The sequence below is a fragment of the Penicillium citrinum genome (genome assembly GCF_028827155.1).
Source record: "Penicillium citrinum strain IBT 23319 chromosome Unknown utg000004l:1.0-2404223.0:1.0-2405248.0, whole genome shotgun sequence".
Taxonomy (NCBI): domain Eukaryota; kingdom Fungi; phylum Ascomycota; class Eurotiomycetes; order Eurotiales; family Aspergillaceae; genus Penicillium; species Penicillium citrinum.
The window spans coordinates 2198775-2211926 of record NW_026622689.1 but is presented as its reverse complement, the minus strand read 5'-3'; the positions used below and the strand labels follow the sequence as shown (position 1 = coordinate 2211926).

Genomic DNA, 13152 nt, shown 5'->3' with positions numbered 1-13152 from the left:
CATCTTTTTTCTTTGGCTTTTATGTTTTCAACTGGCATAGCCTATTGATGCCGACGCACGAGGGGGTGCATATTTTCGAACAGCCCGGCTTGGACTGCAGCCAACAGAGCCGATATCAATGGTCTTCAGTTCCCGACTAAGAGCATCCATTCCGGGGTTCCCGCTGCTAGGGTTACTAGACGTCACAGGGTAAGACGGTGCACCTGGAGAGATTGGTACCTTGGACGGAATAGGAGGGCCAGAGCTGTAATCGTACAGCGGAGAGCGAGAGCCCGGGGAAGGAGATACAGAGCCCCGTGAAGAGCGTGGCCGCTCTGCTGAGGTCGGGGTACTGTAACCCCGGCCGTGGCTATGACCGCTGTAGCTGTCTTGGCCACGCTCCATTCGCGGAGGGGGAGTTCGGTCCATCGAGCTGGAGCTGTGTACGTGGGTAGGAGTGTATCTCTTGGACGGACGATCAGCACCATAAGTAGTGACTTCCGGTCGGAATCCAACACGAGGTTGGCTTCCGCTGCGGGATGTGGTGTCGTTTCCTCGAGATGTTGGCCGGTCTCGAGGACTGTGTTTGAACCGAATGATAACTTCGGGCTTGCGGTTCTTCCGCTCTGGCTCAGGAGCCCAGGTATCAGTCGGTAAATGGTCAGTCGGATCTATTTCACGGCCATCATCACCGATTATGGGTTGGCTCAGGTCTCGCACAGGCTCAATCTCTGCTCGGACCGCGGCATCCCGAGCTTGGGAGGGTGAATCATATACTGGCACTGGATCACGGGCAGTGGCTGAGCGCGAGGCATTGGGATTGAAGTTGTTGTAAGAGTCAGGGGAAAATGGGATTGATGAACCCCCACGTGAGTCTGATGACGAAGGTCGGGGGCTGACTGACTTGCGAGTCACCATACGGGTCTCCGGATTGGCAAAATCCCGACTCGAGACACTAGCTCGATCGTCCAGTGGCTTAGGAGATGTTCTAAGAGGATAAATAGGGGCATCGTAGGGGGGAAGGTTCTCGCGTGCTGGATCGGAGCGATGCCGGCGATGGCTGCTGAGTGATCATCATCTCATCATCGACATGGTTACTCGGTCTCCGAACACGGTCTCCAATAAATTGTCGCTCGATAGTGTCCTCGCTTTCGTACCCGGCGACCAAGCTTGCCGGCATAGGCGAAGCATTAGGAGAGTGACTGGGGGTATAAGGCTTGTAAGGTGTCATAGGCTGGCTGACTGGTTGCTGAGGAGGAGGTATAGGCTGAGCCATGCGAGAACGATGAGCGGGCGGCGGCGGGGGAGGACCATCCTCATCCTCATCCTCCACACGAGGCTGCATTGTTGCATATTCCGGATGGTAATCATCACGACGACGCACGGGTTGCAAAGCCCTGGTGTTGTGAGTCATGTATCTAGGGTCATCTCCTGGACCCGAAGAAGAGCTAGGGCGAGAGTAATCAGAAGGCATGGGGTCATCCACATGAGCTTGATGGCGCGGATTGAACGTTGAAACTGGGCCAAATGTCATGGGGTTCGCTGCATACTGAGGTGATACCAGACTATACGCATCGTGCGGGTGTGCTGGCTCATCATATACTGGTCGTCCAGGAAGATCGGCCTCATATGGCGGCTCACTCGTGGATCGATAGTCTCGGGAGGGAGGTTGATCGTAATCAGATTGGCTGCGTGGTTGCAATGGTCGTGTATCATACGGTAAGTCTTGGTATGGAATTTCATGCGTGTTTCGTCTCATCATCCCGGCCGGAGGAAGGGCAGGAGCTGCAGGGGCCGGGGCTTCCCGTTCTCGTTGATATTTATCGTGAGTATCGTAGCCTCGACTATGCATGACAGGGGGCTGTGGATCGTAAGGTGCGGTGTCATAAACCGGTTCAGGTTGTCGTGGAGGAGCGTGTGAAAGTAGGCTGTCGACCTGGGCCATGGAATTGGCTTGTTCACGCACCGCTGGCCGAGACGGTACTGGTTGTTGCAGTGGAGGAGCCGGGGGAGCCGACTGAGGCTTCTCCACTGGCAAAGGCCGAGGTGTAGCACCTGAGGGATCAGTGGGCAATGGGCGCCGCTTGACTTGGTTCAGTTGCCGAGGGCCAGAAAGGCTGGAGCTCGAGGGCGTTGGAGCTTTGCCTTGAGCTCTCTCTGCGGCTTCTTTGCGCTTTCCAATCACAGCCTCATCTTGTTGCCGAGTATCATAATAGGTCATTTCGATACGAATATCCCCGGAGTACTTCCCACGGCATTGTAAGGAATGCCAATGATCATTCTGGCTACCTCCTGGAATAATCAAGTTCTGTAAGTCCACCCACGTCTCTCCGATCAAGTCTGTTTTCTTATCGTCGTTGAAGACAGAAACCTTCAGTTTGTAGTAGTCGGGAGATTCGTGTACTGTAAAACGCAATTCATGATCCCTATCCCATAAATGTTAGCCATATCCGAGTCTGCCATAGAGGGTGAAAGTGGTGATGATATATAACGTACCATCGAGGTGTTTGTCCGCCTCGTAGATCTGTTGGAGTCTTCTTCGCTTCTTTGCCGAGTCGTGCAGCACAATAAGGGTTTTGCTTTCCCATAGTCTTTCGGTTGGGAAGGTTCTTCGCTCGATCGATAATGGCAATCAGGGTGCCAATGGGGGGTCCATCGACAGACATGTCCGCGAAGATGCCCGCAGCATGGTTGACCTTGCTCATCTTAGACATGTTAGCTCACGTTTAATGCTTGTAACAGGACAAGCAGGAGCTCGAATAGTAGAAGGATAGCAACATCGAATGGTGTCTCAGGAGAAAGAAAATCGGGGGAGGAGGGGAAAGAAAAAAGAAAGATAAAGGCGCCCGCCTTATGGAATGTCAGATGCGGTAATGCAGTATTGGTGGTGGCTGGGGATGAGGTGAAGATCTGGAAGATGATTGGCTGCTTCCCCTGAATCTCCCTGAATCTGGAACCTCGGGTGGGGCATATTTACAAGACGTGACAGTACAGAGATCGGCGTCATCGATAAACACGCCTATCAAGCAAGTCTACTTTCTCGAATATCCCCTCCAATCTACGAAATTACTTCATTTTCTTAACCCCATTGCTACGAAGGGCCTCGTCAGATTCCTACAAATTATATCGCACTGGCTCCATTTCCTCTTGATATCAGCCAGCCGGGACAAGGCATTCAGAATGAGGTGGATCGGCAGCGTCAGCTCACATCAGGTCCCCAGCCACCTCGATCCACCGATCGATACATATCTGGCGCAGACAGGGGAGAGTCTGCCGAGAGGAAGGGCAATCATTGGCGACTGATTCAGACCACACGGAGTATACCGTACGGAATAACGCGATGAATCCGGTTTCTTAGTTTCAGAAGCGCCAGGCTTCACGTACAGGGCTGTCATCTCCACTCCATAATGCAAAGTTGGAACTATCCCGAACACGCTCTGCTGCCCCGCCAACATTGCCATAGCGACCATAAACTTACTGCTTTACTGTGCGTCAGTTATTGAACCCTCTGGTCGCCCTAACATCAACAATACTAAAAGAATTCAATAATTCCTTTTCCTCGGGTGAGACAGATTTCAAGATATTGACATCCCCTACGGAGACCTGTTCCCCTGCTTCGTACGTCAGACAATTGGCAGTTGCCTGCGTCACAGCCTCCGACACACCCGAGAATCTATCTGCACTCCAGATTGGGGGCGGGATCTATTAAAAGCGGTGCCCCACAGACAAGAATATGGAAGCCTGTATCTGATATTGCTGGTCTGATTTTGAAGAGACTTAGCTGATGACATTGTCGGGCAATACTCAACCGACTATTCGCTATTGATGAGAGCAATACTAGGCACATTATCTATATGGTCAGTAGAGTTGCACTTAACAGAGAGATAGCGTAAAAAAGACAAGACTCATATTTGAAGATAATTCCAACAATAGTATGGAAGGCTGAGAATACTGCGGATTAATACAGTTCGCAGTAATGGACTATTATTATCAAAATACGTGGGAGATTATCAGATAAAGTCAGTCTTGGGTTGTCAAGAACTAGGAAACATGTCTTGGTAAGTCAGGCTGTTGTTGAAGTGTAGATAATAAAATCGATCGACTCTGGAAAATGATCTTTTAGTATAGCTTCGGCGGGATACATTGATGCAAGCTGCAAATCATACATGTTGCTTTACCTGGTTGGATTTTTTGATCTGTACAGATTGGCTGCCTTAATTCCCTTGACACCTTACTATTTAGGTGTCTTTGTGCCATTATTCAGGCATCAATAACTTTGGGCGCTATTCCTCATTAGGAAGCCCGAACTTTTTTGATCGGCAGAAAAAAGATCCTCCAACTTTGTCAAGACGTCTCTGTGAGCTACAGGGTTTCAGCTTCTTACCCTTCAATCAATAGCCCCTAGGCCTAATTCGACCAGGCGCTTCACCTCAGATCACCCTCCATGGCGGCGACCGTCCTGCCCTTGCAGCAGGTGAAGCTCGCCTCGCTGCCCTCTACCCGCCTCACGCCTGAGCAGCAATACTGGCGCACCTTCAAGAATCCGCTTCTGATTCCCTCGCCGGCCAATGGACCGGTCAACTTGATCACACAGCCGTCGGCTCCTGCGTCTGCCGCCGCATTCCCCTCCTTGACACAACCTCCCGACATCTTCACCGTCACGACAGGCGCACGAGTCCAAATCTACTCCATTCGTACTCGAAAGCTCCTGCGCACTATCACTCGCTTCGATGATACAGTCCGTGGCACAGACGTTCGTCCGGACGGTCGTGTCCTAGTGACAGGTGACGATACTGGCTCGGTACAAGTGTTCGACGTTAATTCCCGCGCAATTCTGAAGACATGGAAAGATCACAAACAGCCCGTGTGGGTGAGCAAGTTTTCGCCCAGCGACCCGACCTCGGTTTTCACTGCCAGTGATGATAGAACAGTTCGACTGTGGGATTTGCCTGCAGAGAATAGCGTTCGCACCTTTGTCGGTCACACCGATTACGCCCGCGCTGGTGCTTTCATGCCTGGCTCCATGGCTTCCTCAGGTTTACTGGTGTCTGGTTCATACGATCGTACCGTCCGGATTTGGGATCCCCGTGTTGAGGGTCGCGCTGCCATGACATTCAAGATGGGTGCCCCGATTGAAGAGGTCCTGCCTATGCCGTCTGGAACACAAGTCCTGGCCGCTGCTGACAACAAAATTGCCGTACTGGATATCGTTGCCGGAAGACCCCTTCACATGATCCAAAATCACCAAAAGACTGTCACATCGCTCGCTTTAGCTTCTAATGGTGAGCGTCTGCTCAGTGGTTCGCTGGATGGTCACATGAAGGTTTTTGAAACTACAGGATGGAATGCGGTTTCGGGCTCTAAATACCCATCACCTATCCTTTCTCTCAATGTTATTACTTCCGGAGTGGCATATGAAGACAAGCATATTGCCGTAGGTATGCAATCTGGTCTTCTTTCAGTCAAGACCCGGCTGTCTGGCCAGCAAAAGGTCAAGGAGCGAGAGCGCCAGAAGGAGATGCAAGCCCTGCTTGAAGGCAAGCTGGAAGAGCACGACCGCCAAGTTGCGAAGAAAAACAAGCAACGTGGATCTGGCTGGGAGAAGCGACTACGCGGACGGGATTTCATTGGCGAAGGAGTGGATATTGTAATCGAAGGCCAGGAACGCAAGCGACGGAAGAAGGAGCAGCCATGGGAAAACGATCTCCGCAAGGGACGGTACGCTGTCGCGCTGGATCAAGTCCTTTCGTCAACCGACAAGACTGCACAATTGACACTTCTCACCAACCTCCGTCATCGCTCGGCCCTGCGTGCTTCTCTCCGAAACCGTGATGAAGTGACTCTCAAGCCAGTTTTGCAATGGGTTCATAAGCATATCCGTGAACCACGCCTGGTTGATCTCAGCGTGGAGATTGCCATGAACTTATTGGATATCTACTCTGGCAATCTTGGACAATCTGCGCAGATTGATAAGCTCATCGAGCGATTGCATTTACGGGTACGCGATGAAGTGGAGATGGCCCAGCATGCATACCAGACTAAGGGTATGCTGGATATGCTCAAGGCCTGATTTCATTGTGTTCTTCATTATGATCTCATCTCAAAAGGGCTAGGAGTTTGGATAGGTGTCTGGGATTTGCTTCGTCGGTGTACATGGCGGGCCATTGATCATTGTACAAAGTTGCATAGTAGAAATAAAAGTCCACATTTATAATGACTAGAGCGACCATTAGATGATTTTTGCAGTAAAATATCCTGTCAATTTTTAACTTCTCGATGTAGTATTTGACTACTAATTATATCGACTCTCGTTTAGCCGAGGTGGATCTAGTATAGACCGGGGGGGGCTTATCTCGGCAAGCCGTCCTTTTCATCTAATTTAGTATGCGTCTAGAGTAATACATAGCGTCGCGATGAGCAATAATAATAATAATAATAATAATATTGAGATATATATTTTTTTTGATATACATATGATTTTAATTGCCAAGGTGGGCTATACAAACTATGTGTGTTCATAGTGCTCGAGCGACCGGTATTCATTTTAGGGCAGATTTGGGGGGGGGGATCTTCTAGAGACATCGTGATCTCTCTTCCCTTCTTCCCTTCTTCCCCTCTCCTTCTTTTGCCCACTTTTCCTTATTCTCTTTTTATTCGACTGCCTCATCCTACAACTTCACCTCTTGTCCTCCTTCTACAGTTCTATTCCATTCATTTAACCCTCCGGACACCCTGTACAAGTTCCAAGTTCAATCCTTCTTCCCAACTAGTTTACCCCGCCCAAACATACCATCTGCACAAACAGCTGTTCAGCTTTTCTCATCTCCACCTTAGGCTCTACTGTGGAGAGCCCTGAGAGGTTCGAGACCGACTGATTGGCGATGCGTTGAGGACAAGTGAACAGGAAAAAAAATAAGTACAGCAGAGAAAAAAAAATAACCCACGGCACAAGTTCAGCTGCCCGCCCCAGACCGCTGGAACCAGAAAATCAATCACGTCACGTTGTCCTTCCATTATGGCCGCCGCTTTCGATGAGGAGGATCTTTCCATTCCTCTCCCCCCTTCTGCTGACCCCGATCGTCCTCGTGAACGTGCCACTACCAGTAAAACTACTGGTCCCAATCCTTCCGCCATGGCTATGCCACCGTCTCGTCCGACCGGCCGGAGTGATGCGGCTGCCACTCAATCACCCGCTACCACGAGGGACATGCAGCGCCTCGATCAGTACCAGACGGTTAAGATTCTCGGTGAAGGGTCATTTGGTAAGGTGAAGCTGGCTATTCACCAACCAAGTGGCCGTCAAGTTGCCCTCAAGATAATTTCTCGCCGCAAGCTACTTTCTCGCGATATGGTGGGACGGGTAGAACGAGAGATTCAATACCTTCAATTGCTCCGGCATCCTCACATCATCAAACTGTATGAATTACCTATCAAATGCTCAGCAAACACTGCCCCTCCTTCCCGTGAGACCCGCAAAATGACTAACATACCACGCCTCGCGTTTCTAGATATACTGTGATTGCGACCAAGACGGACATTGTGATGGTTCTTGAATATGCCGAGCGAGAATTGTTCGACTACCTTGTACGAAAGGGAAAATGTAACGATGATGAAGCACGGAAATTCTTCCAGCAGATCATCTGCGCCGTTGAATACTGCCACCGACACAAAATCGTTCATCGTGACCTGAAGCCCGAAAACCTCTTGATCGATAGCCAGAAGAACGTGAAGATTGCGGATTTCGGATTGAGTAACATTATGACAGACGGAAATTTTTTGAAGACGAGTTGTGGTAGTCCCAACTATGCTGCCCCGGAGGTCATTTCTGGCAAGCTATACGCTGGCCCTGAGGTGGATGTTTGGAGCTGTGGTGTGATCCTCTACGTACTTTTAGTGGGCCGATTGCCATTCGACGATGACTACATTCCTGCTCTGTTCAAGAAGATTGCAGCGGGCAATTTCCATGTCCCAAGCTACATCTCGCCTGGAGCAGCTCGCCTGATCCGGTCGATGCTTCAAGTCCATCCCGTCCATCGTATCACTATTGAAGAAATTCGCAGAGACTCTTGGTTCACCAAGAATCTTCCAAAATACCTTGAGCCTCCACCAGAGGAGTTCATTGCTACAGGCGTGGATCCCAACAAGGCAATTGATTCTCGCAAGTTGGCTCCAGGCAAACCTCTTCCGGTTCAACACAAGATTCACAGAATCGCTGTCACAAAGCTGGAGAGAAGCATGGGATATGGCCGGGAAGATATAGAGGACGCGTTACGTCACCCAGAGCCCAGTGCGATCAAAGATGCATTTTCTATAGTGGTGGAGAACGAGATGATGCAGACTAATTGTGAGTATCGGCGTCAAAAATCCTTGGGTCTGAAGTTTATACCACTAACTTTCAATAGCTCCAACTGAAGATAATCTGATGGCTCAAAATGTGCCGGCGCAAAATTCACCGGCTCCCTCACCAGCGGATCGCGCCCCTCCTCCTCGACCTCAAGCCCAACCGCAAGTGCAACCGGCTGTTGCTCGCACCCCAAGTGTTGCGCGTCGAGAGGCACAGGCAGCCGAAGCCGAAGACTTCGATCAGCCACGACTGAGCCACGTTCGAATTTTGCCGACCAGCTTGCCCTACGTTCATGACCAACTCATGGAGCAACGTGACCGGGAACAGAAAGAACGGGTGAGGGTACTTCAAGAACGTCGACAGGTGGCCGCCCTTCATGAACAAGGCCTTGGTGAACACAGAGAATTGTCTGCCGAGGAGCAAGCTGCGACTGCCCGGGCCTTGAAGCCTCATTCACGCAGTATTATTGATTTAGAGAAGTTGAGACTCGAGCCTCCAAGCGGTCAACCGATTACACAGCAGCCTAAGAGGTCTCGCAAGTGGCAATTCGGCATCCGATCACGAAACCAGCCTTACGAGGCTATGTTGTATCTATACCGGGCTATTGCTGCTCAGGGTGGAGTGTGGGATATTCAACCCGCTGAATCAGGTATGTCCTGCACCAGTTTGCCCGGGATTTTCTTGAACAACTTTTCTCTAACTCCTCATAGGCACGAACATTGGACCTGATGCGACGCCCTCCCCCGATAAACCAAAACCCCTACAAAGCAAATACCCTGATCTTCCTTCAGATTACTATATTCCCAAAGATCCTTGGTTCATTCGCGCTCGACTGTTGAAAGAAGGTGTCAAGGCACCTGGCGCATCTACCAGCGTTTATAATAGCCGCAGCGATCTTGAGGAACTCCGCCGCCGCTTCGGTATCTCTGGAATTTCCGTACCCACCGAAGATAAGGAGTATAAATCTCTTACACCCGAGAACAGTGTGCCGTCTGCACCATCATCGGCTACTCAAAATAAGGGACTCCCAAGCATCTCTCATGGTGTCTGGGTCTTTGTCGATATTCAATTGTATCAGCTGGAGGAAAACAACTACATGGTCGACTTCAAGTGTGATGGTTATCAGAATGTCATCCGTGCCCAAGGTGAAACCGAGTGGCACCCTATCAGCAAGCGTATCAAGAACAAGGAGAAAGAGGTGACTAGTCCCTATCCTTTCCTTGATGTGGCCTCAGATCTCGTGGCTCAGCTTGCGGTTGCCGCGTAGTCTTTGATATGTCTGTCTTCTGGTCAATAAGGATTGACGATCAGACAAAACTCCAATATATTCATATTTTAATCTTGTTAATGCTGCTTCACTTTTTATTTTGCAATGTGGCGGCGTGTCTATATATTGGATCTCATTGCATTTGGTGTCCTTCTCCAGCAAGCGTGGGTTTTGGTTGATTTTGCACATGAAATGGAGTTTTCGTCTTTGTCGGAAATAAGTATTATATTGGCACTTGAATAAAATCAAACTTCAATATTATTCTACTGCTGCTAGCACTTGTTCATCTATCTTCGTCTACATTGAGTATTGTAAGTCCGAGGCTACTTTAAAGCAAAGAATTTTTATTTCTCATAGACTAGACTAGCAAAGTAAATGGCACATACTCGTTACAAAAGATTCAGCTGATCAATCTTTCTCACTCCTCCGACACGACCACTCCAAACATACAATCTCGGTTTACTTCGAGGATCTCTTGAGAGGTTTCTTGACTGCACCTCGAGAATTGATCCGACCCACGGACTGACGAGCTTTTTGGCTCCTTCCGATATCCGCCACGCTCGGAGATCTCGAGATGTCGCGCATCACCCGGCGTGAAGAACGGGCACGGGTAGTGAATCCTGTGTTGGATCTACCACCCGAGACATTGGGAGAGGGTTTCTTTTTCTCAATCTCCTTCCCCTTGCCTTTCTTATCCTCCTGTTTCCTCAGCTTGTACCGTCTCTCATAGTCCTCCAGAGCCCATTTCCTAAAAGTCGGAATGATCTCAATATCAGGGAACCGGATCGAACTGATTGGTGTGCGTGTAGGGGGACGTTTGCTGGAAGCTCGATGGCCTTTCTTCGCCTTGGAGGGCAAATCCACCTTACCAGGCTCTTTTGTCTCAACTCCTCGACGTTCTTTCAGATATTGACGGATCTCACGTATGATATCCCCGATATCCTCGAAGTTTAATCCACTACCAGTTCGTTCACGGAGCCAGTCTGGAACAGGAGCAATCACAGCACGCGGGTTACGACGACCAGCTTGACGAGATTTTCCAGAGGACGTCGACTTGGATGAAGATCGGGCTGAAGCATGTGATGCCTGGCCGGGGTTAGCATCGTTGTTGTCCTGATCGTCTGTATGATGGATGCGTTCCTGCTCTCGTCGACGAAGTATAAGCTGGAAACTTTCAACACCACCCCACTTCTCCATGCGAACCAGAGACTCCTCCAGAAGATTACACTGGGTGAATGGCCACTCACCGGCTCGGTAGCGGGCACGCTGGTAGTGTTTGCGACAGTAGTGTACCCAAACTTCTTCCGGGAAGACCTTTGTTGCAGATTTGTTTCGGCCAAAGATATGTGAGATAATCTTTCTGTAGTGAGTCTTTTCACCATCAGCGCCCATCTGACAGATCTCGGCAAACTCGCACTTGATGTTTTGATCTGCATCAGATTGATCTGTGAATGCGGGAGACGAGCCTACGAGTTCTGTCTCTTCTAGATCATCTTCGTAATCGGAGAAATCGTCAGTGGTGTATTCCGTCAAAGAACCAGAACTATCAGGTGAAGAGGCCGGTTGATAATCCGACGAGACGCTATCACTTTGTCGTCCAGCCTTTGTGCCTAGGCGCGATTGCTCGTGAACATAGAAGGGTGTGTAATCTACCTGCGGACTGCCAGGTATATCCCATAGACAACCTGGCCGTAAATAAAGAGGATCATCAGTACCGCACAGCTGTGGGTGGAAGCTATGGCTTCTCTTCGAATGACCATGCCGATGGGCTGTGCGACGGGGATCTGGCAGCTCTCTCTGGCCTGGCGATCTCGTAAAACTCTCAGGATATTGAATCAGTCCAGTCCAAGAAGGGTAGGCAGGAGAATGGGACTCCCGTTCATGTGGGGATTGCGAAGGCTCCGTAGGATGTTGCAAATAAGGAGGAGGAGGACCAGAAACTGAGATAAGCAGATCATCTGGCTTGGGCTCATCTGACCCTGTGAGATAAGGCATGGTTTTTCAAATGCTTCAAATAATAATTTGTGCAAGAGAACAAGTCAAAGCGAAAGGTGGAGAGTGGTTGTGGTGGAAAGGAAGGGTTTGGATGATGTCTGAGATAGTTTTATATAGCCAAACGAGGAAGTCTCCGGTTGTTTTCAAGTTTTGGTTGCCTCGAGGAAAATTCCACGAAACAATTCACTCTTTGAAATTTCTACTTTAGGCAGAACTTCTGCCTGTTTCTAAAGAAATTGCTTTTTTTTTTCGTTTGCATAACAAACAATATACACAAATATTCATTTGCCACCTTTTCACTGCATGTCTATAACGAAGGGAGTTGAAATTGAGTCTTGTTGCTTGAGTGAATGCCCAGTACTATGATATCATTTTGGAACTTTCAAAGATATAGTACAAATATTCTTAGAAAGTTCTACATCTTTTATACAGGGATTTTGAGCTTGTTTGGGATTGATTGATCTTAGGTTAAGGTTAAAGCTATGTTTATCATTTGGCCACACATATTATACCTATAGGATAGGTAACATCAGCCCCCTCTAGAGCCTGAACAAAATATCCCATGGCCAAGTTTGGCTATTTCTTGCATTAAAAATGTTCTTATCGAGTTCGAACTGTGAAATGCTATGCTCAACGTGGTACGATGGCGAATATCACTGAAACACCATTCACTACCAATGATATTTCAGCCACAACCATTACACAAACCGTGATACATTATAGATATACCCTAACAACTGACCTCAAGAAGGAGAATAAATCTTCGTAAAGAAATGACGTGTGAACCAGTTTTGTTTGTGACGACAGAAGAGCGAGTTATCACTTCCAAACATAAGTTTTGTGAGAGCTCAAGACATATATTCTTAGAAAGAGACAGCCTCAGAGTTCTCGATATCTTACTCGGACTATTTCTAGCGGTAACTGATAGCTAGTAAGATACACATTATAAGCATTTCGAATCAGTCGTAATGTACTCCGACTAGTAGCAGCCCCCGCGTCTTACTATAGACCCAAGTATTATACAGATTTCCTCATGCCTTTCAATACCTATTGAAAGGCAACGCCGATCACTTACAGGTACTAAAGCTGGCGCTGACTATCTCATGGACTAATAACATCCTTTTCAAGCTGTTGAATGCATTATCTCTCTTTGGAAAGACTGTGAGAAGATAGCAGGCAGTGAAATAACTGACTGGGGCACCATACCAAGCTAGCAGTAGACAGAATAATCTTCTGGCAAATTGGCGTTTTGTCTTTCACCATTGACTGGTAGTATATATATATATATATATATATAATCCAACAGCGGTGTCTTTTTTTTTTTTACTTTTCTTCCCTTGTTTTCTTTCTTCTGCGCACGAAGAGCAATGGGACAATGCGCAACCTTGAAAACGAATGCCGCCGTTGCAATGTAGATGGATACCAAAGCTTGTAAAACAGCTTGGTAAGCTGCAGCCTGTCAGCTATATCAAGTATTCGTCATCAGTGGTACGAAAAATCTTCTATATAATCACGAAACCCTTTGCAAGAGGGGCCGCGTATCTGGTATAAGATCGACAAGATGTTT

At 48.6% G+C, this 13152-nt stretch overlaps 4 protein-coding genes across 4 annotated transcripts; 2 read left to right on the top strand and 2 right to left on the bottom strand.

Annotated features, from left to right (window-relative positions):
* Window positions 1-27: 27 nt before the first annotated feature.
* Window positions 28-2693, bottom strand: N7469_005785 (uncharacterized protein; the record flags this gene model as incomplete). Its single annotated transcript, XM_056644705.1, has 3 exons — window positions 28-967; window positions 1011-2405; window positions 2476-2693. 3 exons carry the CDS (start codon window positions 2691-2693, stop codon window positions 28-30), a joined length of 2553 nt encoding a protein of 850 aa, XP_056501519.1.
* A 1730-nt stretch (window positions 2694-4423) lies between these two features.
* N7469_005784 (snoRNA-binding rRNA-processing protein UTP15) lies at window positions 4424-6049 on the top strand (the record flags this gene model as incomplete). Its single annotated transcript, XM_056644704.1, has 1 exon — window positions 4424-6049. One exon carries the CDS (start codon window positions 4424-4426, stop codon window positions 6047-6049), a length of 1626 nt encoding a protein of 541 aa, XP_056501518.1.
* A 945-nt stretch (window positions 6050-6994) lies between these two features.
* Window positions 6995-9590, top strand: N7469_005783 (SNF1 family serine/threonine-protein kinase; the record flags this gene model as incomplete). Its single annotated transcript, XM_056644703.1, has 4 exons — window positions 6995-7395; window positions 7488-8323; window positions 8382-8972; window positions 9034-9590. 4 exons carry the CDS (start codon window positions 6995-6997, stop codon window positions 9588-9590), a joined length of 2385 nt encoding a protein of 794 aa, XP_056501517.1.
* A 459-nt stretch (window positions 9591-10049) lies between these two features.
* N7469_005782 (putative pathogenicity factor) lies at window positions 10050-11585 on the bottom strand (the record flags this gene model as incomplete). Its single annotated transcript, XM_056644702.1, has 1 exon — window positions 10050-11585. One exon carries the CDS (start codon window positions 11583-11585, stop codon window positions 10050-10052), a length of 1536 nt encoding a protein of 511 aa, XP_056501516.1.
* Between the last annotated feature and the right edge of the window lie 1567 nt (window positions 11586-13152).